The sequence below is a fragment of the Botrytis porri genome (genome assembly GCF_014898465.1).
Source record: "Botrytis porri strain MUCL 3234 chromosome Unknown BPOR_003, whole genome shotgun sequence".
In the NCBI taxonomy this organism is placed as follows: Eukaryota; Fungi; Ascomycota; class Leotiomycetes; order Helotiales; family Sclerotiniaceae; genus Botrytis; species Botrytis porri.
The window spans coordinates 3271352-3293107 of NW_024066077.1; the positions used below are offsets into that span (position 1 = coordinate 3271352).

General features: G+C 37.4%; 4 protein-coding genes across 4 annotated transcripts; 3 read left to right on the forward strand and 1 right to left on the reverse strand.

The window, feature by feature from the left end:
• Nucleotides 1–13348: 13348 nt before the first annotated feature.
• On the forward strand, nucleotides 13349–13967 carry EAF01_002984 (uncharacterized protein; the record flags this gene model as incomplete). The annotated part of the gene is made up of 2 exons (XM_038911238.1): nucleotides 13349–13633; nucleotides 13725–13967. The coding sequence occupies 2 exons, from the start codon at nucleotides 13349–13351 to the stop codon at nucleotides 13965–13967; spliced, it is 528 nt and encodes a 175-aa protein (XP_038774160.1).
• Nucleotides 13968–14529: 562 nt separating this feature from the next.
• EAF01_002985 (uncharacterized protein) lies at nucleotides 14530–16116 on the forward strand. The gene is made up of 3 exons (XM_038911239.1): nucleotides 14530–15036; nucleotides 15098–15202; nucleotides 15377–16116. Exons 1-3 carry the CDS (start codon nucleotides 14728–14730, stop codon nucleotides 15779–15781), a joined length of 819 nt encoding a protein of 272 aa, XP_038774161.1. The 5' UTR covers nucleotides 14530–14727; the 3' UTR covers nucleotides 15782–16116.
• A 1613-nt stretch (nucleotides 16117–17729) lies between these two features.
• EAF01_002986 (uncharacterized protein) lies at nucleotides 17730–20369 on the forward strand (the record flags this gene model as incomplete). Its single annotated transcript, XM_038911240.1, has 3 exons — nucleotides 17730–18505; nucleotides 18654–19078; nucleotides 19132–20369. The coding sequence occupies 3 exons, from the start codon at nucleotides 17730–17732 to the stop codon at nucleotides 20367–20369; spliced, it is 2439 nt and encodes an 812-aa protein (XP_038774162.1).
• Nucleotides 20370–21171: 802 nt separating this feature from the next.
• EAF01_002987 (uncharacterized protein) lies at nucleotides 21172–21480 on the reverse strand (the record flags this gene model as incomplete). The annotated part of the gene is made up of 1 exon (XM_038911241.1): nucleotides 21172–21480. One exon carries the CDS (start codon nucleotides 21478–21480, stop codon nucleotides 21172–21174), a length of 309 nt encoding a protein of 102 aa, XP_038774163.1.
• Between the last annotated feature and the right edge of the window lie 276 nt (nucleotides 21481–21756).

Here is a 21756-nt window from a genome sequence, read left to right on the forward strand (position 1 = left end):
ATTGTTTCGTGGACGAGGATCTGTCGAAACGTTGTTCCGCGTGTATTCGTTTCAAGAAAGGTCGTTGTCATCCTGGGCCCGCAATGCCCTCTCAATATGATGCTCTGGAGCGACAGCAAGAGCAACTTCGCCTGGAGGAGGAGAAGGCTTTTGCTGAGTCGCAAGTTCTGTCTGCTAAATCTCAAGAATTGACGGCTCGCATTCTTCGTTTACGTCGTCAACAGGAATTCCTTCGCAAGCGTGAAAAAGAAATGATTCGCCGCGATCTTCGTACGCTGGAGGAACTTGACCTGGCTGAGGAGAATGAAAGGTTGGAGAAAGAGAAAGTCGAAAATGAAAAACTGGAAAAGGAAAAGGCAGGCGCGCCTGTTCCTAGCGGTTCTTCTTCCTTCGACTTCTTCGACCCTTCGTTGCCTCCGTTGTCTGACGCTGAGCTCGAGGCTTTGTTGGCAGATGTGGGTACTTCAGGTGGAATGCCTGTAGTTTCTCAGGGCAGCTGAGATCCTTCTTAAGTTCCCATGTGTTTTCTGAGTGTGGGTAATCCAACCATTTGATCAAATACTTGACCTTGCTTCTGACATATTTGCAATCTAGTATTGTTTCAACGTCGTATATGGCTTCTGGGTTAACTGGTTCGATTTCCGTAAATGGCGCATTAGGCGCTCCTGGTGGTGCTGGTTCGAGCAAGGATATGTGGAATACTGGGTGAATATTCATCGTGTCTGGTAATTTCAATTGATAATTAACTGTTCCTATTACCTTATCAATCTTGAATGGTCCTAGTTTCCTGTGGTCGAGTTTATTGCTTGGTCTTTTGGTTTTGATGTTTCGTCGTAGCAAATAAACTTTATCCCCCTCTTTAAGCGTAGGTTCCATACTACGTTTCGTATTGTAGTACGCTGCTGTTCTGGAAGAAATAAATCTTAGGTCAAGAGCGAGCTGCTCTTGCAAATCTTTCAATTGTTCGACTTGTATTATTGCCGATTCGGCATTAACTTCTTGTGGCATCGGTGTTTGGTATGCTTTAGGATTGAACCCAAAGTTAGCGCGTGCTGGTGTTATCTTTGTGGTTTCCGTTTCCGATGTGTTATATGCGAACTGTGCCATAGGTAATAGTTCTACCCAATTATTTTGTCGATAATTTACATAGCATCTAAGATATGCTTCCATTGTTTGATTGGTCCTCTCTGTTTGACCATCTGTCTGTGGGTGGAAGGCTGTTGATAGCTTTCTCTTAACACCCATAAGTGCTAATAAGGTAGCCCAGAATTTTGAGGTAAAGAGCTTGTCTCGGTCCGAGATTATCTCATCTGGTACTCCATGTATGCTTACTATGACCCTAAAGAATACATATGCTAGTTGCTCAGCAGTCCATGTTTCTTTGAATGGTATCATGTATGCAAATTTTGTCAATCTGTCTACTACGTTGAGTATTGCGTCGTACTCAACTCCTGTAGTAGGGTCTTTCGAGAGTGGTAGTTTGACCACAAAGTCCCATGTAATGGACTTCCATGGCTGAGAAGGCATGTCTGGGGTCTGGAGCTGACCATACGGAGCGTGTCGTGATGACTTGTTTCGTATGCAGGTGTCGCAACTTCCAACAACTTCTTCAACTATCGTTCTCATTCGTGGGAAGTAACTGATTTCCCGTAATCTTGCGAACGTTCTCGCAATTCCCTGATGTCCATGTGCCGGCAACCCGTGTTGTTCCGTCACAAATTCCTTAGTCATTCGACTAGGAATGTATACTTTTCCGTGGAAGTATATAGTTTCGTTTTCTATTGTGAATCCTGGTTCTATTGTCTTGCGTATGCGTATAGCTGTGGCATCTTGGTCGTAATATGATTGGATTTGGATCCTGAGATGGTTGTCTTCCAATGTATGCGTAGCTGCGAGCTGTGGTGCATTGTAAACCAGTGATTCGCCTTCTTTCTTGAATATAGCGTACGATTCGTACGACTTATTTTCTTGATATTCTGGTTTTCGGCTAAGAGCGTCGGCTCTAGCGTTTTCTGATCCTTTGACATATGAAATCTTAAAATTGTAATTGGCCATGGTCTCTGACCATCTGACCTGTCGTCTGTTTAACTGCTTCGTTGTGGTGAAGTAAACCAAGTTCTTGTGATCTGTATACACCTGTACTGTGTATTTTGACCCTTCCAAATAAACTCGCCATTCTCTAAATGCATCGACTATCGCCAGTAATTCTTTGTCATATATTTCGTAGTTCAATTCGGCTGGTGATAGCTTTCGAGAGTAGAATGCGATTGGTTGCTATTTCTCATTTTGACCTGGTTGGCTCAAAACTGCCCCTATAGCAAAATCCGAGGAGTCCGTCTCCACTATGATTTGTTTCTCAGGGTCGAATGTCAACAGTATTGGTTCCTCGGCCACTGCCTGTTTGAGCGTTTCGAAGGACTCCTGCGCCTTGGCGGTCCATTCGAAGCTTCCTTGATCTTTTCTGGTTAATGTGGTCAAGGGTGTAGTAATCCCTGAATAACCCTTGATAAATCTTCGGTAGAAGTTGACAAATCCTAAGAAGGATTGTACTTCCTTAATGGTGTTTGGCTGCTTCCATTCAAGCACTGCCTTGACCTTATCCTTGCTCATCTTGAGCCCTTGGCTTGATACGGTGAATCCTAGGAACTCTGTTTCCGTAACGTGGAATTCACATTTGCTTGGTTTACATAGCAAATCGGCTTTGGCTAAACTTTCAAGAATGTTGCTGACATCTTTGATGTGTTGGACCTCGTTGTTTGAATATACTAGGATGTCGTCCAAGTAGCATATACAACAGGTGTCCAAATATTGCGACAGTACATTGTTCATAAGTCTCATGAAAGTAGCTGGTGCGTTAGTTAGCCCGAAGGGCATAACTTGATATTCGTATAGCCCGTATCTTGTCTTAAAAGCGGTCTTCCATTCTTCGCCTTCCTTCATTCTAATCAAGTGGTACCCGTTTCGTAGGTCCATCTTGGTAAATATTGTTGCTCCGCCTAATCGATCTCTTAATTCCGTAGCTAATGGAAGTGGATATCGATCTTTCTTTGTAAGCGTGTTGAGCTTCCTGTAGTCCACAACTAGTCTCTTAGTACCATCCTTCTTGGGTACCCACATAGTTGGACTTGCCACTTGGGACGTGGATTCTCTGATCCATCCCTTGGCCAAGTTGTCGTTGATATATTCTTTGAGCGTCTTCAGCTCATCGGCCGACATTGAATAAATTGGGGTGTGCACAGGCATCTTGCCTTCCTCCAATATTATTTCATGATCCCATGGCTTGTGTTCTGGTAAAGCCTCATGGTTCTCTGGTTCTCTAAAAACATGTTTATATTTTTTGTACTGTTCGGGTATCATAGGCTCCTTTGCCTTGATTGCGATTTCATGCCGTGTCGTTGGCTTCTGCATTTGTAGAGGAGGTGTACTGTCCTTCGCTCTTAATGGAGGACCCTGGACTGGGTGTCCTACGTCGCCGGTGTTGTTCGCGTTCAACTCTCCTTGGCGCGTGTTACGTCTCGCGGACGCCTTGAACGTGTCATCGTGACCGTTCTTGCACTGATCAAATGTCACTGTTTCTTGTGACCAATCTATTCTTGGGTTGTGTGCCTTCAACCATGGCATCCCTAAGATGATCTGTTGTTGGCCCAATGGCACAACGTCAAGCTGTATAACCTCCGAATGTTGGGTTATGCTCATTCGTACTGGTCGTGTCTCTTGTGAAACGTTCCCGTCAGATCCTGCTAGCTGTCCGTCAACTAACTGCAATTGGTAGGGGTTTTGTTTCTTCTGGAGTGGGACTCCCAAGTACTTTGCAGCCTCTGGTGCAATAAAATTTCCTGTAGCCCCTGAATCTATCATGGCTTGTTGTATTTGTCCGTTTATCTTGACTCTGCAGTATATTTGTCCTGCTTGTCCTGTAGCATTCAGCTGTGGTGTAATTTGCTTATTCTCGCTATTCTGGATGATCTCATCGGCAAATGTTACACGTCGAGGTTCTTCCTCTTCTAGATAGGCAGCGCTTGTCCCTGATCTAGCTCTGTCATCAAGTAAATCCCTCCATAGGGTGTACCGGTAGTTCCCTTGAGTGACTTTCATTATCGTACCCACAACTGGTGGTGGTAATATGGCTTGAGCCTGGACCCGGTGTTCTTTTCCTACTCTTCTGCATAAAAATAGAACCTGATTCTCATTTCTTTCAGATGTGTGGTGATAAAACACTTCCCATAGCTCTCCTCTGTCTGGCCACTGGAGGTGATCGGTACTGATCCTTTCTATGAATGATGTGTTCGTAGTGATTCCAAACCATAGAATTCGATGCTGATCGACGTACCGAACCTCATACGATTCGCCCTCTTCAGCGTCTGTTACGCTGAGGTCCTCGTTCATAGTTCCTTCGTCTGTATCTCCAAATTTCCAGATACGACGGTTCCATTGGTCAATTTCCCGAATAGACCATGATTCTCCTAACTGCGGGTCTTTGTTTACCCATGAGAGGCCTTCGACCTCTTCTTCTTCTTCGTAAGCTGGTGGTGGCGTGGCTAGCCCTGTCATGCTAACAGCACACAATTGTGGCGTGAAGGTGGCATTAAGTTGGCCCTTGCCGAACTTATTCTTAAAGTTGCCCTTCTTGCCCCCTGTTCTCTTGCTTCGACATTCTGCTGCCCGATGCCCTGCTTTCCCACATTCAAAGCATAAGTTATTTTCTCGTCTTCGTTTCTTTTCCGGATCATCATTCCCACCTTTGTGGTGCGTAGCGTCGAGTTCCATAGGGTCTCCATATCTCTGTGGATTGTAACGTGGTCTTCCCTCATTCTTGCGGTAACGCTCTTGCTTTTGATTTCCCTGGGGTTTGTATGATCTTTGACTTTGTCGATATCGGTAAAGACGATCATCTGATTCGATGGAGTCCTGGATTAGGTCGTTCAAGTCTACACTCTCGGCAGATCTTTCTAACTCCAGTCTGACTTCTGGTTTGAGTCCTTTACGATAGTGACTCATAATGGCGGTTTCGTCCCACTTGGTTGTTCCAGCATATCTTCGAAATTCCGTAGCATACTTCAATGCTGATCCTGTCTGCTTGAGGTTGAAGATCTTATCTTCCGCTACCTCTAGCTCATTGGAGTTCCCGAAGATTCTACGAATCTCTGTCTTAAATCCTTCAAAACTGTTGAAGATTGTTCGAGTGGGTTGCATGCGATCCTGGTCGTCATGCTCGAAATAGTCTCGTAAATATGGTTGAATCCACTTGCTTGCTTCTCCTCTGAGATATGATACAGCCCATACACTCTTGGATTCCTTTTCGGTGAACTTGTCTTCGTTGAATCTGAAGTAGATTTCAAGTTGTAAGAGGAAGGTGTCGAGTTCCTGTCGACTTCCTTGGTATTTGTCTGGTAAGGCAATCTTGAGTGTTTCGTTGATGGTAATTTCCTTGGGAGCGTCGGTCATCTCGACATCGTCGGTGTCGGGTGCTTGTGCCTGACTGCTCGCGGATGCACTGGTGGGTGTCATATCGTCGGTTGGTATTGAATTGGTACTTGAAGCAGAAATGGTGCTCAAAGTGTTACGGGAGCTGCCTCTAGGGTCACGTGGAAGTGTCTAGAGTTCTCTCGAGGTGGTTTAGACTAAACTTCAAGTAGGAATTCAATAAGGTTGGTAACTGGTTGCAATTCTCGTAACTATAGTAATGAAACTAATGATTGTTCTTGAGCACGAAGCTCTACATTGTAATGAAACCCATTCCCTTATATAGACCTTCGTACTTTGATCGAATCGTCAAGTCTACTCGACTACTCGAGTCGACAAGTCGAATCGACTTTCCTTCACGTGACACTTGTCCTCGTGACCTGGTAAGGCTACCGCTTATTTAACCTGTGCTTACTAGCTAATCTGTAACCGTTGTGCAACCTGTGCCTACTGTGGGGTAGGTGCCAATAAAAGATAGGTACCTATCTTTTAATCACTGCTTATTTATTCGGTTACCGCTATCTTTAGTTACCCTTTAATTCAACTGTCCCTACAGTGCTGTTTTCGTAGGTCCCAACACCAAGGCCTTAGGTTTATCTTATAATCCATGTTGCGGTGCGGGTACCTCCGTAACAAACAATTCCTTTTTAATATAAAATAAACACTTTTTAATAATCAGGAAGAGGTTTTAATTAATTAAATTAATAAGCTAATATAGAGATCTATTCTTCCTATAAGTCATATAGTTAGAAATCTTATAGAAGAAATCCTAGACAAAAAGGTAAAAAAAACTGAACTAATAATTTTGTTAAAAGATATTCAATACATTTTAAAAGTCGGTATTTCCATTGTATTGATAATTTATATGTAAAATTTAATAATGTTGTTATATTTGATTACTTTTATAATCTAATTTAAGCTATTTTTTATTATTATTGATCTTTATTATTTAAAATGCTTTTACTAATTGCTCTTTTTTTAATTTAGTTAATAAAAGTGATTATAAAATACGATATATATAATTGAAATAAGAAGGACTTTATAATCAATATAAGAAGAACTATAAAGAAAATAATAAGTGCTAGTACCTATAATAAAAATAGAATAATAAAAGCTAGGCAAAATAGATTAAAAGAGTTCATCACTCTATTAACAGTGTCACGACGGCATCCAACATACCGCATTACATGACCAGAAAGTCACGGGATTAGGGACTCCCACTAGATCCCACTATTCCCACCTGATAGGACACAATGGGATTAATGAGACAACAAAAAATGAAGGTCTATATAAGGGAATAGGTTTTATTATAATATAGAGCTTCGTACTTAAGAACAATTATTAATTTCATTACTATAGTTATAAGAATTACAACCAATTACAACCTTATTAAATCCCTACTTGAAGTTTAATCTAAACCACCTCGAGAGAACTCTAGACACTTCCACATAACCCTAGAGGCAGCTCCCGTAACACTTTAATATACTTCGAAAATACTAAATAGATATTTATATTAGCTCTCTAAATTACATTATATATAATACTAAAAAGAACTTTATTAGCAAGGAACTTATATAATATATAACAATCATATATATTAGAATAAAGAGTATACTAGTTAAAATCTATTAGTTAATTAAAATTATTAAACATTATTATATAATTATTAAACAAGTATATAATATTATTATTAATAAACTAAAAAGTTCTATAATAAGAAAGATAATACTATAAATAACTATTAGAATAATAAACAATATTATAGAATTAAACAAATTAATTTCAATATCCTTAATATTTAAAATATATTTGTAAATAATCGATCTCGACCTATTAACATTTATAATCTTATAATGGTAGATTGTAATTAAAAAGGTAATAAACAAAATTAATAAGTTATAAATAACAAAACAAATATCAAATATATTAAATTAATATAACGAATTATTTATAATAATGTTATACAATCTGTTTATTAATTTGAAGATTTAAATATAAAGAAAATATAAAGGTTGGATAGATTTGTATTATTTGTTGGGAATAAAAGATAAGATATATATTATACAATTAACAAATAATCTAATAGAATTTCATATTATTTAAATTAAATTATAAAAAAAAAGGATTAATCTTAAAACCAATCCTATAAAAAACCTATTGAATTAATATAAATAATAGAATTAATAAAATCTAAATAATTTATTAAAACTATATAAAAAGTATAATTAGTATAAATAATACAAAACGTATTACAAAAGAAAGGAAGAATAACTTTATTAAAAGCCAACAAAATTAAATTAATTACTTTATTAACTATTATATGAAATAGAAATAAAAAGAAAATCCTTTTAAATTTATCTAAAAACTCTTAGTTCTTATAATTATTAATTCTTTAAATTATAATTCCTATATTAACAATCTTTTTTATAAACAAAAATATTGATTATATTGAATTTGAGGAACAAGTATTGAATTTAGTACTTTATTTTTCAGATAATAATGAACTTAATGATATTAAGTATATAGATTACTTTATAGTATTTACTAATAATTCGATATCAACAATTTTCATTAAATCAAGACAAAAGAAGGTTAATAGTTTAATAAAAAATAACATTTTTTAGTTTGTAAAGATTATAGATATATCTGAAAATATAAGAATATTTAATTTACAAATTATTGATGAAATAAAGAATAAGGGAACTAATAAGATATTCTTAAAATTTCGATTAATAATATAAGTATAAAAGAATTAAGGAAAAGATATTGTTTTAATATAGTTATTTATAATATAATATGTCAATTAATAAATTATATTATTAATAATAACTATACTCTCAAAAAACAAAGTAATTATAAATATTTGTAATATTACATAAGTATATATATAATCAATATTGAATTTAATTCGAAAGTTTTATATATAATTGTTAACGGAGATGAACATTCTAGAAGGTTTTATTCTATAAGTAATACAATCATTATATAGCGTTTCAAAAGCAGGTAATTATTGATTTAGTACTTACTATAAGTATTATATTAATATCCTCAAAATGATATAATCAACTTATAATTCATATCTTTTATATATAATTAAGAACAATATAGTATTCAATATTATAGAATTATAAATAAACAATATACTTATTATTATTAGTAACGAATTTATAGATTATAAATAAAAAGAATTCTATAATATTAAATTTATAGTGAAAAAATATAAGATATTTATATCAGATATACTATTTAAGTTTGATAACGAATTAATTACTCAACAAGACAATAATGTAATTTACTTTAATTAAAAGAATTAATACGAAAACTTATATCTAATTAAATTAGAACCATTTGATATATAAGAAATATATAAAAAACTAAGAAAATCTGTAACAATAAAGAATTAATATATTATATAATATACTTGAGAAGTATATATTATAATAATATATTAATTAAAAATAGCTTTTGATTTATCTTATACTATATAAACTATTGATTTTAAGGAAAAAGATGTTGATTCTTTTAATAAATATATGTAATAGTAGATTAACAATTTGAAAAAAGGTTTACAATTTGTTTCATTTAATATGAATTCTCTAAAACTAATTATATTTATTAATATATTCTTTATTAATAATAAAAATTTATTCTTTTAAATTGAATATATTATTGTTTTAATAAATAAGTATAACAAAGCTAATATTATTCATTAATTATCTATTAAGTATAAGAAAGTTATTAGAAGTATATTAATATTAGAATTCTATATTATAATTTTAGACTTTATTATTAGCATAATAATCAAAAGTATAATCGATAAGATCTTCCCGAACTATAAAATCCTATTAGTTATATATATCGATTTCAAATCACTTTATAATTGTTTTACAAAACTCAAAATTATTAATAAAAAGAAATTAATAATTGATATAATAATAATCTAAGAGGTATATAAGAAATAAGAGATTATAGAGATTAAATGAATTAATAAAGATTCTAATCTTATAGATACAATAATTAAATTTAAGCTGTATCAAGTCCTAAAAGATCTGATTAATAATAATATTATAAAGATTAAGGTTATAAAATGAGTTGAAAGAGATTAAAAGGATGGGTGATTATATAGGCAAAAGAGGTATTAACTAGAAGAATACGATCCAGCAACTTTAAAGAGTTGTTAATATTGGGATAAAAATTATATAATTATATCAATATTAATATTAGTATCTTCTAATACTATAGTAATATGTTTTATAGCCTTAGTTTTTAGAACCTCAAGCAATATAATAATAATATGAACCATAGTACTATATTGACTTCACCATCCCCATGGTGATATCAACAGAATGAAATTAGAATTTTATTAGACTTCTATTTATAAAATTATTTTAAAGCTTTTTAAGATTATAACTGTATTAGAAACTGAAGCTTCTATATAAGAGCATAGATCTAAAGATTTAAATAAGGGTTTAAAGTTTGAAAAAAGGAAAAGAGCTTGTTTAAAACGTTTAAATCTTATTAGAAAGAAAAAGAATAATGTGTTTTTATGATCACCCTCTATTATTATTAAAGCTAGAGTATATCAAGAAGATGAAGCATTTAAAGAAAAGTAAGAAAAAAAAAAACTAAGCTTTAGATAAAAGCTGAAAAGAAAGTTAAAAAGGAATAAAAGGAGATTAAAATAAAAGAAAAAGTATTATAAAAAGAGGTTGGTTATTAGATTATATATAATGTAAAAGAGGAGGTTAAAAAGACTCTAAAATCAATAAAATCTCTAATCAAAAGAAATAAAAAGTTTTTCAAAACTTTTTCTATTATAAATCTAATATTAACAGAGATTATAAAGCTTTTTAATGCTATAGAAACTAATAATTCAAAAAGAAAGGAGAAGAAGGTCATATTATAATCTAATAAAGGGTAAATACTATAAATTTCATTGAAATTTAAAATCTGAAGATTTTATTATATTTTTAAATAATATTATATCTTATTATTTATCAGTCAAATTACCAGCTCTTTATCTTATAAATTAAAATCATTATTAATTTTTCAAGTAATTCAAAGTAGGTGATTAAAATTGTACATATAGTAAGGATATAAGAGTTTAAACCCCGGTTTATCGCACACTAAACAAAAACACACCAAAAACCCTTATCTCTTCAACTTTTAAACTATATATTAATTCAATTAATTCATGAATTAAGTTTATAAAAATAATATATAAGATTTAAAATCATTAAAATAATTCAAAAAAATAAATGAAATATTTTTAGCTATTTTTTCAATAAAATTGTAGATTCTTAAAATTAAAATTGTTAAAAATCTTGAAAAAGTGGTTTTTTAATATAGGAAAAGCATCACATATTATAAATTTTAAAAAATTTCAATTTTAAAAACCTATAGCTTTATTAATTTTTATAATTTCAAAGAACTATTTGAATCGAATATTCTTTATATAGTTATTTCTTATATCTACAATTTCTAAATCAATTCTTTAAATAATTAAAGAATTATAAAAATAGTTAATTTATATAGGAAAACAGTATTTTTGCGGGGAATTTATCACAAAAAAGGGTGGTGTACGATAAGCTAGGGCCTCAACTCTTATATATAGTAGGGAAATCGATTACTAAAAAATTAAAAGATTATTAAAGCTGAAAATAGGAGTTCCTCCCTATATGTATTATTAGAAAAGTAGATTTTATTATAATGAATATAGTTATCATTAGGCCAGTCATATCCCTGGCGTCGATCTTATCATACATTATATGCCTATTCAGGCTAGCACCTTCTTCTGTATCCACATGGACGTCCACATGAAGGTACTCATACTCCGTGCTTGGTAGATGTAGCACTGGTCTCAGAGTGAGACGACAAGATTGACTGACCTTGGGATTTTCGAAATCGATAGAACTCCATTGGAAAAAGTGGTTTGAGTAAGATCGGATCGGAGCAGTAACCTTAGATTGAATGCCGATTGAGATTAGACATTTATCTAAACTATAATTGCCTCTCTTGATGTCGCACCGCCTGTTCATAAGTAGCTTCAAGACCCTGAAGTTTTCTTGAACATTTAATCCATACGGTCTTATAATTTGCACAGGGTAGAACAATACGAACTTACGAAAGTGACAGATGTCGGATTAATACCGGCGAGTCTGATATGGAAGAACAAAAAACAGTCTCCCTGAACCCTGTGTAGCCCCTGTGTTTGAATAATTAATGATACCTTGGCGAACTTTGCCATGGAAAGGAGGAAATGAAGTGAAAGAATCGATAAAAGAGTCAATGGACACCCGTTTTTTTTTTCCACGTGCAAGATGTCGAGATTGAGACTACTCATGACAACCTTCATATTTTATCAGATTGTACAGTTCGGGAATCCATTCGCCACATAGGATAGGTAGGGGAACGAGATGCGAAAGAGCCGCGTAAAGCTTAGTGAATTATTTGATGAATGAAATGAAGCGACTCGTGAAGTTGTGAAGTGTTCGCATTGGCATGGGTGGCATAGATCCAAGAGTGATCCCTTCAAGGAACCACAACCTGTCAGATCAAAGATGCCAAAAATATATACTACTTTTTCAACGGTGCATCGAGGAAGGGATCAATGTTCTCCAAGATGCCAAGATGCTGGAACGACGATGAGCATTGAATTTGCCCAGTATGGATAATCAAAACGTTGATGTCGGTTATTCATACCGCCGAAGCATCCGAGAAATAGGGATCAACGAACTACACCTTCGGGCACGTGGGGAGCCTCTTCATCTTCATATCCTTTTGGTGGCATGACTATCATTCTTCTAGTAGATGTTTCAGTTTTAGGGGTGCGCGACCAGAACGAGCCGCTCAAAGAAGTAAGAACGAGGATCATTTCTCAGGGCGGAGAAAAGATCGTATGACATTGATGAATTAAGTTGAGTTGCGGTAAGCATAAGAATATTTGAACTCCGTTGACAGTTGGCGACATTCATCATTCAGAATATGGGAATTAGGGTTGGGCGATTTATAATGATTATAAATGTAATAATCCTTACCTCATTACAGTATACAATAATACTCGAATTTAGCATAAATTGTATGATATTAATATGTAGTATTATATGATATATTCTCTATTAACTTAATTGGTTAACTAATCACATGAATAATTTTAGTATAATATTTTATATAACTTGCCTCAAAAAGCGTTATAATATAGAATTATATAATCATCACTCATGTTATATAATCTGCCCATTCCTATTGGGAATAAGCTGTGACGTACGCTAAGCCAGTCGATAGATAGAATAAGTAGGTCAAACGAGCAACTGTCAAAAAAGGCAAATTTGTGTCCGAGGGGATCCGGGGGCCCTTGGAATGTGTCTTGATCGTAAGCTGGGAACACGAAGAACCCACAAACTCAGCATAGGCAGCTGTCGACAATACCGATACCTAGTAGTTTGGAAGCTCTCGACCATGCTGGAAATGTTCAGATGAAGAAATATTTAGACAGAGTCAGACATAAAGAAAGTGCTACATATTTTATGTATGTAGCTGAAGGATTACCTAATCTGGAGATATGTTTTAATGTGGGCGCAATCTTATGATAAAAACTATAACGATCTTTTTACTCGAGTATGATTTCCAACATCTTCAATCCAAACAGTTAGGGAGGACCGTTCGTGGTTTCATTGCTTTTTTCTTTCAAAATAGAGTGAGCATTGTGAGGGGCTATTTCGAGGAGCCAGATCATTGGAGCATCGGTAGCAACGGATAGCAAGCTCTCAAGTAAAAGCTGCAGAATAAGAATCTCTGCGAATTCCCAAAACCACAGGGAAAAGCACCACAGGGTAGAGATTCATAGTAGTTTTGATGACAAACCACTATCACTATCGCTATAGCCATGTCATTCTTTAACCCCTTTGTCGGTACTTCTCGATCTGGTGATGCTTGGTTCCTGGCTGGCCCTACATCTTCCTTTCCAAATATTACGGCTTCCGGGAACACTGTCCTATCCGATCGCTTCCCATGCAAAGGTTCTTTTGCACCTGGCTGCAAAGTTTTTCATGTGCCTGTTACCAATAGCACTCAAGCAGTTGAAGTCGAGCTTGATGATGCCGTGGCAGCTGGACTCAAGGAGCAAGTTATAGTGTTTCAATACCAAGGCGGGTTTCATGCCGTTGATCATGTAAGTTCAGTTTACTTATCCTCGTTCTATGAAAAGACTGAGGGTGTATTTCTAAGATAAAGTTGATGAGCTACTACTGAATAATTGGTAGAGCTGTCCACATTCCTCTTTCCCACTTTCACGAGGCACACCGTTTGATATTGAGGACTTCGGCATACGATTGAGCGCAGGGATACAATGTCCAAAACACGATTGGTCTTTTGATTTGATTCATGGCAAAGGCGATCGAGGAAGTTATAAGTTGAAAGTCTGGGAAGTTCAATTACGGCCAAGTTCTGGAGCAGAGAATGAAGAGAGGGAGGTTTGGGTTAGAAGGAAGCAAAGAATAGGATGAGCGTCATTCGAACCCGAACCCCAGGTTGAGATGAATATCAATCCGCCGAGAGAGGGGGGAGGGGTAGGTTTCATGGACGATGAAACTGGTTTTGTGATGAGGTTTATGCTAGAATTTTAGCCATGCTGGTCATGGACGCAGGAATCTGTCGGTATCAGGGCGCTCATGGTCCTCGTTGAATTTTGAATTTGACTATCCATGGTATGCAATCTATAACACGATGCGTATGTAGACATTGAAACTTTAATAAAGTATTGGATCTATCCTTCAGATTGCGTCGAGATTGCCTGAACGATTAAAGTTCTGCCTGCTTACAACAAAACAAGTGGGGTTACGTGGCAATGCGGGGTTTGCTGAAGATCCGCCCGAGGGTAAAACAGTCCGGAAGAATTATGAATGAATGCCTTCGCCAAAGTGTCTGCTAATAAGTTCGCATATCCATTGCAATTTGCAGCATGTCTTGGAAACACACGTAGGCGAGTGTATCGGTCAATAATTCACCGACAAATTCTTTCGATAATGAGCCGAATGTCGGAGGAATATATATACATATACATATATACATATATATATATATATATATATGTTGGCTTATTACCTCATGCTACTTTATATACCGCCTCATGTCCCTCATTTCACATTCACCAGTAGCTACTTGATTCCACTCTCCTGAAGCTCATCCAACCAGTTGTTAAGCAGTGAATACCCTCCGTGATCTCGATAATTGATCAATTAATTCGTACTTCCCAATACTCTCAAAATGGTTCGAAATCTTGGACTCCTTTTAACCGGTCTGGCTACTACTTTATTCGCATCTCCCGTTTACAGCGCAGCACCACCAGCATTTTTACTCGCCGGTGATTCAACAACCGCCGTTCAGAATGCAGGTTTAACAGGTGGTGGATGGGGTAATGGTTTCTTGGCTACCCTTCGCAATGGAGCTGGAGGTATCAATTATGGACACAATGGTGCAACGACTGTAAGCTTTGTGAATGGTGGCGATTGGGCAAAAGTGTTGGCATCTGTAGCAAAGTATAAGACAGACTATACAACTTTTGTTACAATTCAAGTAAGTATTGACAAACGGTGCAGAGGAAAGAGTGATGAGATAGTGTTAACGCACGAATTAGTTCGGCCACAATGATCAAAAGGCAACAGCAAACATCTCAGTTGCGGAGTACATGACCAATTTGAAGAACATGGCAGAGGATGTAGTAGCGGCTGGTGGAACTCCAGTAAGTCAATACTCTTTCACACGGTTGAATCTTTTTATTGGAGGATATTCAAATGCCTCCATTATGTTGGGGTCGAAAACACGAATAATTATCCATTCGAGACCTGAAATTTCCGCAGAGCAGTGCTATCGAAAATCTCAATATACAACAGAGCTAACTAACCTGACTACTTAGATTCTCGTCACTTCTCTCACCCGCCGAGCGTTCAATAGTTCAGGCCTTGCTAAGGAAGATCTGGCCGTCCAAGCCAATGCTACCATAGCTGTTGCTAAATCGATCGGATCCTTATACATAGATCTTAACCGCGCATCCACAGACTATGTCGATGCTATTGGGGCGACTGATGCTGCGACGTACAACTTGAAACCAACGGATTTCACACACATTAATGCTGCCGGAAGTGTCTTGTTCGGAAATATCGTCAGTGGATTGATCGATGTGGCCGTGGGTAGCTCAATGGGTTTCGATATTACGACTTATACGAAGCCGAATGCGACAATTGCCAAAGATGTTGCCAGTGGAACTTATATATTTCCGAGTGGATTTGGAACTCTACCAAATAACACCCTTCCAGCATAGGATTTTTGCACGATGAAAGAAGGCTTTGGAAATTGTATATACTTTGTGAGATTTCTTTTCTGGAAACAGTGTATACTATGATATGAGATTCAATGAAATGAAGATAATTATTTACCTGAATTTTCTGGTCGGGCTTTTGTTCTTGAATGCAACATGAAAGCAGATGGAACCACTTTCGAAACCCTGTGAAATGGAAAGAAATGACGGCGAGCAATGGTATGCCAGCTCGGAACGGTCCTTGATGAATGCTTTATATGAGAAAATGCTGAGAAATACTTGAAAACACACCTCTCTTACGAAATTACATGATTCAAAATTCAATCTCAAATCTCACCGATGTTCGATATGACATGACGAGTTGTGAAAGCTAAATGAATGTACAGAGTATACGTTCAAATTAAGTAGTGGCGTGTGAGCACTAGACCCGGAATATTCATAGGCTTGCTCCAAGCCAAGTAAGCCTGCCGTTTCCCCTCGGATGCACGAAATGCACGAAATGCTTGTATATGATTGAGAGTAGGTAGATAGTTTGACAAGGCGGTAGCTTATTTAGCCATGATCAATATGAATAACTATCGAATATCAGACTTCACCTCTTCATGATCGATCCTACAAGTATTATCAATGATGGAAGATGATCTTCCTTGCAAAGTTTATAGAACATGAAGTTAATAGCAATCGTCTAATGATTCCTTGCCATTGCACCATTGGAAGTCAAGTATGAAATGCTGAATGGGGATAAGCTTCCCTGTCTATGCGTTCTGTCTGATCGTACAGAGACTTTGACCTTTCTCAGAGAGTAACGTTACTTTAGTTTGTGCCGCCGCCGACTGTATCTTTCCAATACGAATATGATTCTTTGAAATATTGTTCGGATGTTTTCCGATATACGTAAGGTTACCGATGCGAGCATGATTCCAATACATCCTGAATTCTGGTACAATTCCCCAAGGGCCTAACGGCCTGCTGTTTTGATATCATTGGATGTTCTCATGATAGTTGGGTACTTAACCGCATCCCCCATACAAATGCCGATGCCGAATCTCGGACAGCTAAATGGGATCAGTCAATACCTATCCTCTGACATATTCTTGCTACCGAAATCATTCTATCACTGGCGGCTAGAACATTCAACAGTCAGACAATCGTTGTCTTCTTACTATCAAATCCCGCAGGCTTCCTTATACTTTCCTACGCTTTCCAATTTGTTCACTTCTTACGTATGGACTACGTTCGTTCTCTTCAATTGTTCACCACCAATTTGCTCTTCTATGCAAAATTTTCAATGAATGTGGAGTTTTGAAAAGCACGTCATGTGGGAAAATGCTGTCGTGAGTTTGTAATCATCTAAATAGGAATCTGTTCTCCGATGTATGAATAATACTTCGTAGTTTTGATTTGTTTTTGGCGGTTTATTAGAGGATTCAGTTAAGCTTAAAATAATAGTATACCAGTGATATGTCTTCTTGACCCCCTTCATCTGTGTTCCATATTAAACGAACAAATAAAGTCGTTCATTCTTCAACATAAATCCATACTCTATTCATCTGATACCCACAATGGTCAAATCTCACCACCAAAATCTTGAATCGTGAGATCCAAAATCCCTATCGATTTTGTTAGCCCGACCACTTCAAAGAATTCTACGTCCCGTCGAGTTCCCACCGCTGTGGGCTATTCATGGGTGTACTAAGGGACGTTAGCACGGCCAGTTCCACAAATCGGAAAGATATTCGTTTTTGTAATCTAATAATTAGCATGCGATAAGAATGGTAAATGGTGCAATACCGATGGATCAACTTTTTCCATATCGAATACGCTTAGTGGCGGTATGAGACTTTTCTTGCGTATATACCAGGTGTTGTAACTTTTGCCATGCCATGCCTCCCTCACCTACATTTTACGTTTCTTGGTATTTTCTCTTATTTCAACATTCAGTCTTGGAGAAATGGGGTTTTCATCTTTGAGAAGCCGCCTCTTTCCTCGGCAGCAGGAGGATAACATCACCCCCGCCGCTGTCGATCATGAAGATGATGGGGTAGCATCCAGTGTTACTGGCACCGACGAAATCAGTAAATCCATTGAGGAAAATGGTATTTCAACCGAGAAAATCAATCCCGAAACAGACGTCAAGGAGACCTCACCCATTGTCGAAAGCTCACCTCTCGATATCGAAAAAGCGACACCGACGTCAGGAAAGTTTGGTGATGATGATCCGTTACTTAAGGATATCCCATGGCAAGTTCGCCGAATTGTCAGTCTCGAGGATGATCCTACCGAACCTACAATCACGTTCCGCTATTTCCTTTTGACTCTGATATTTGTCGCACCGGGAGCGTTCTTATCACAAATGAGCTCATTCCGTACGACATCCGCTCCATACTCGGTCTTCTTCGTTCAAATTTGTTCCAATTATGTTGGTGTTTGGCTAGCAAAGGCTCTTCCAGCCAAGACCATCTGGTTACCACTTGGAAGAAGCTTCAGTTTGAATCCCGGTCCATGGGGAACAAAAGAACATGTATTGGTTACCATTTCTGCAGCATCTGGTGCCACTTACAACTTGGCTTACGCCCCAGTTTCTATTGCTGAGCTCTACTTTGGAATTACTATTCATCCAGCAGTTGCGATATTCTTCATGTGGAGTGTAGTATACACTGGATATTCTTTTGCAGCCATTGCTAGACAATTTTTGCTCTATGATCCTGTATACCCATGGTATCAAGCGTAAGCTGAAGACTTTCTTCGACGTCCTTTAATCATACTGCTCCTGTCTCACCTTTGTTTTTATAATGCCCTATCCCAGCTGTTCTTTTACAGCTGGATGTAGTGAAAACATTAGAGAATGATAATCGCTAACTTCCAATCTCAATAGACTCTGTCAAACTGCTCTCTTTGAAACTCAAAAGAAGCAGAGGCAACATCCATCCCGTGTTTCAAAGAAACAGATGAGGGTATTCTTTGGAGTTCTTGCAGGAATCACTTTATGGCAATTCCTCCCAGAGTTTGTGTTTCCAATGCTTGGGTCTTTGGCATTCCTCTGCTGGGTTGCCCCAAAGAACAAGGTTGCGAATTTCATGGGCTCAGGTTTGGGAGGAATGGGTTTCTTAAATCTAACACTTGATTGGTCAAGTATTGCTAGTTTGAGTAATTCCAACAGCTTGTTTGTAACTCCATGGTGGACTCAAGTCATCATATTCTTGGCTTTTGTTGTCAACTGTTGGATATTGCTTCCAGCCGCAAAATGGGGAAGTCTGGGTAGTTGGAAGCTTGAGCTGATGTCTAATCGTCTCTTCATGGGTATGTCACCTGTCCCAGACCGATATATTTGACAATCGCTAACGAATTATCAGAGAATGGAACCTTATATCCTACCACCAAGCTCATTACTCCTCAAGCCACACTTAATGAAACTGCTTACGAGGAGTATGGGCCAATCTACGTTGGTACTCAACAACTTTGGAACATGTTCTTCGATTATGCAGCATATACTTCCGGTATCAGTTGGATTTGTTTCTTTGGATTTACACAAATCAGAGACACAATCAAGAAATTGAATGCTCGTCGTAAAAACCAAGTCGAGGGAGAGACCATCAACCACCAATATGGCGATCAATTGAATATCCTCCAACGTTCTTATAAAGAAGTTCCATGGTGGTGGTCATTGATCCTCTTCCTTATCACCTTTGTCGTTATGATGGTAATCTTAGGCACCGGTAACCTTTTCATTCCTTTATGGACATATTTCATTGCGGTCCTTACAGGAGTTGTGGTCGTTGTCCCACTCGGCTGGTTATATGCACTTTCCAACTTCCAACTTCCAATCGGTACATTCAACGAACTCTTGTATGGCCTGATGGTTAACGCGGTCGACGGACACAAGAATCCTTCGGGTGCATCGGTCTACTCATCTCTTGCCGGCGATGCATGGTATCGTGCACAACTTATGCTTCAAGATCAGAAAATTGGTCACTACATGCATATCCCTCCTCGAGACACCTTCTTTGCCCAAGTCTTCGGTTGTTTCATTGGTATTCCAATTAATTACGGTGTCGTGAAATGGGTACTCAGCTCGAAAGCGGATTATTTGAGTGGTGCTGCAACAGATCCAACACATCAATGGACTGGACAAGGTCTCGCTACTACCTTGACTACTAGCACGCAATATGTTCTCATCGGACCTCTACGTCTCTTCCAGTTGCCTATTTTCAAACCTCTTCCATACGGATTTCTTGTTGGAGCAATTCTCCCAGGAATCATCTATGTTCTTCACCGTCGCTTTCCCAAAGCTAAATTCCACCTCTTCAATACCACCATTTTCTTCTCTGGTCTCTCTACATTCTATGGCAACATCTCTACTGGATACACTTCTTCCATTATTGGTGGTTTCATTGTCGCATACTGGGCGTACAGATATAGATATGAGATGTGGGCACGATATAATTATATCCTGGCCGCTGCTTTCGATGCTGGATTCAATTTGAACATGTTATTGATTTTCTTGTTCTTTGGCGCAGGAAAGGTCATTACCATGCCAAATTGGTGGGGCAATAATGGGGATAGCACAGATAGATGTTTTGCTTTGAAGTAATTGGGACATATGATGGTATAGTTCATGGATATGAATGATTCACTAGATGAACGTGGTGTTATGAACTCGATTTGAGATAATGATAATGAAGGTGTTTCATTAAACTTTGTGTGCTTTTATTGAGAGTACCCTGTGCAAATGACTCCTTGGTTATTGCAAGATAGCACTATCCTTTCGGACTGCAATGCCCCCACTATTAGCCGTACTGTTAACACCAGTCCCATTTTTCAAATAACAAAACTCCCCATCCTTTATCACCATACTAACCGCCCTACATAAGCCCCTCCTACGTCGATTCCACCTTGTGAACTTGTGGAGCAGCCCGCGTTGTACTCTGCGCAGGCCATCATGCATTGATTTAAATCCGGCATATATATTTTCATGATGTCATGGACACTAGGATTTCCATATTGAGCGCCAGACGGAAAGTTTGTGTAACAAGCGACGCGAAAAGTTTGAGCCATGCCTGATAATTTGATGGCTGAACCCTCTGAAGAGAGCGGCTGAATCAGAGAATCATTGAATGTGGAGAATTCATCGGAGCAATGGGACATTGGCGCAGGAGATACCGATGGATTAGATGGCGTAGATAATATCGTAGATGATGAAACTATATTCGAATTATCTGTAAACAATCCTTGGCTCGTGATTGAAGGTGCTGCCGAGCTAATGATACTTGTGGAATAAATGACGCTCGTTGTTGTCGAGCATACCCCAGCGGCAGGATTCTCTACTCCCAAACTTGTGTTGATACCTGTGCTAAGAAGTTGGATTAAAAGCTATCCATTGATTTCTCATAGGCTCAAGTTACCTCTTGCAATTGTTCTTTTGTGCCGCGAATTCCAACTCCTACACCTCCACCTATTCCGCCTGCGACAATGAGACATAGCAAGACGACCAAAGCCCAAAATGTTCCAATTGATAACCCCGCAATTTGCCTGCGCTCTAAAATTGCACTCTTTTCACACTGTATTCCAGAGTGATTTTTCTGTGATGACCATTGCCATGTTTGTTGTGAAGGAACATCTCGCACCTCAAGACCTGGTTGAGTCTCAACAGATGTGTTCAAGCATAAACCACTCTTCGAAAAGCTTTGCTTGTATGTATCCATTGGTGTAATATGATGAAAGGATATTTCAAAACATTAAGTAGAAATGATCGAAGATGTATTGAGTTTGTAAGAAGTGGGAAGTGAAGTCCTACCAAAGAATAGCTAAATCTAAAAATATTCCATTGAAATTAAAAGGTAGATACATACGGATCAGGTGGTAATGACTCTTTGGGCTACAACTCGTCGAATACCACCGAGAAATGATTCCATGCGCCGGTTTGTTCCATTGACACTGCGGCTGTAAACTTTTCCATATTGACTTTTTTCGTAAGAGAC

Coding starts and splice junctions, on each gene's coding strand:
- EAF01_002985 (XM_038911239.1), top strand. CDS start 14,728: ATGGTTCGAAATCTTGGACTCCTTTTAACCGGTCTGGCTACTACTTTA. Junction 15,037..15,097: donor CAACTTTTGTTACAATTCAA/GTAAGTATTGAC, acceptor CGCACGAATTAG/TTCGGCCACAATGATCAAAA. Junction 15,203..15,376: donor TAGCGGCTGGTGGAACTCCA/GTAAGTCAATAC, acceptor CTGACTACTTAG/ATTCTCGTCACTTCTCTCAC.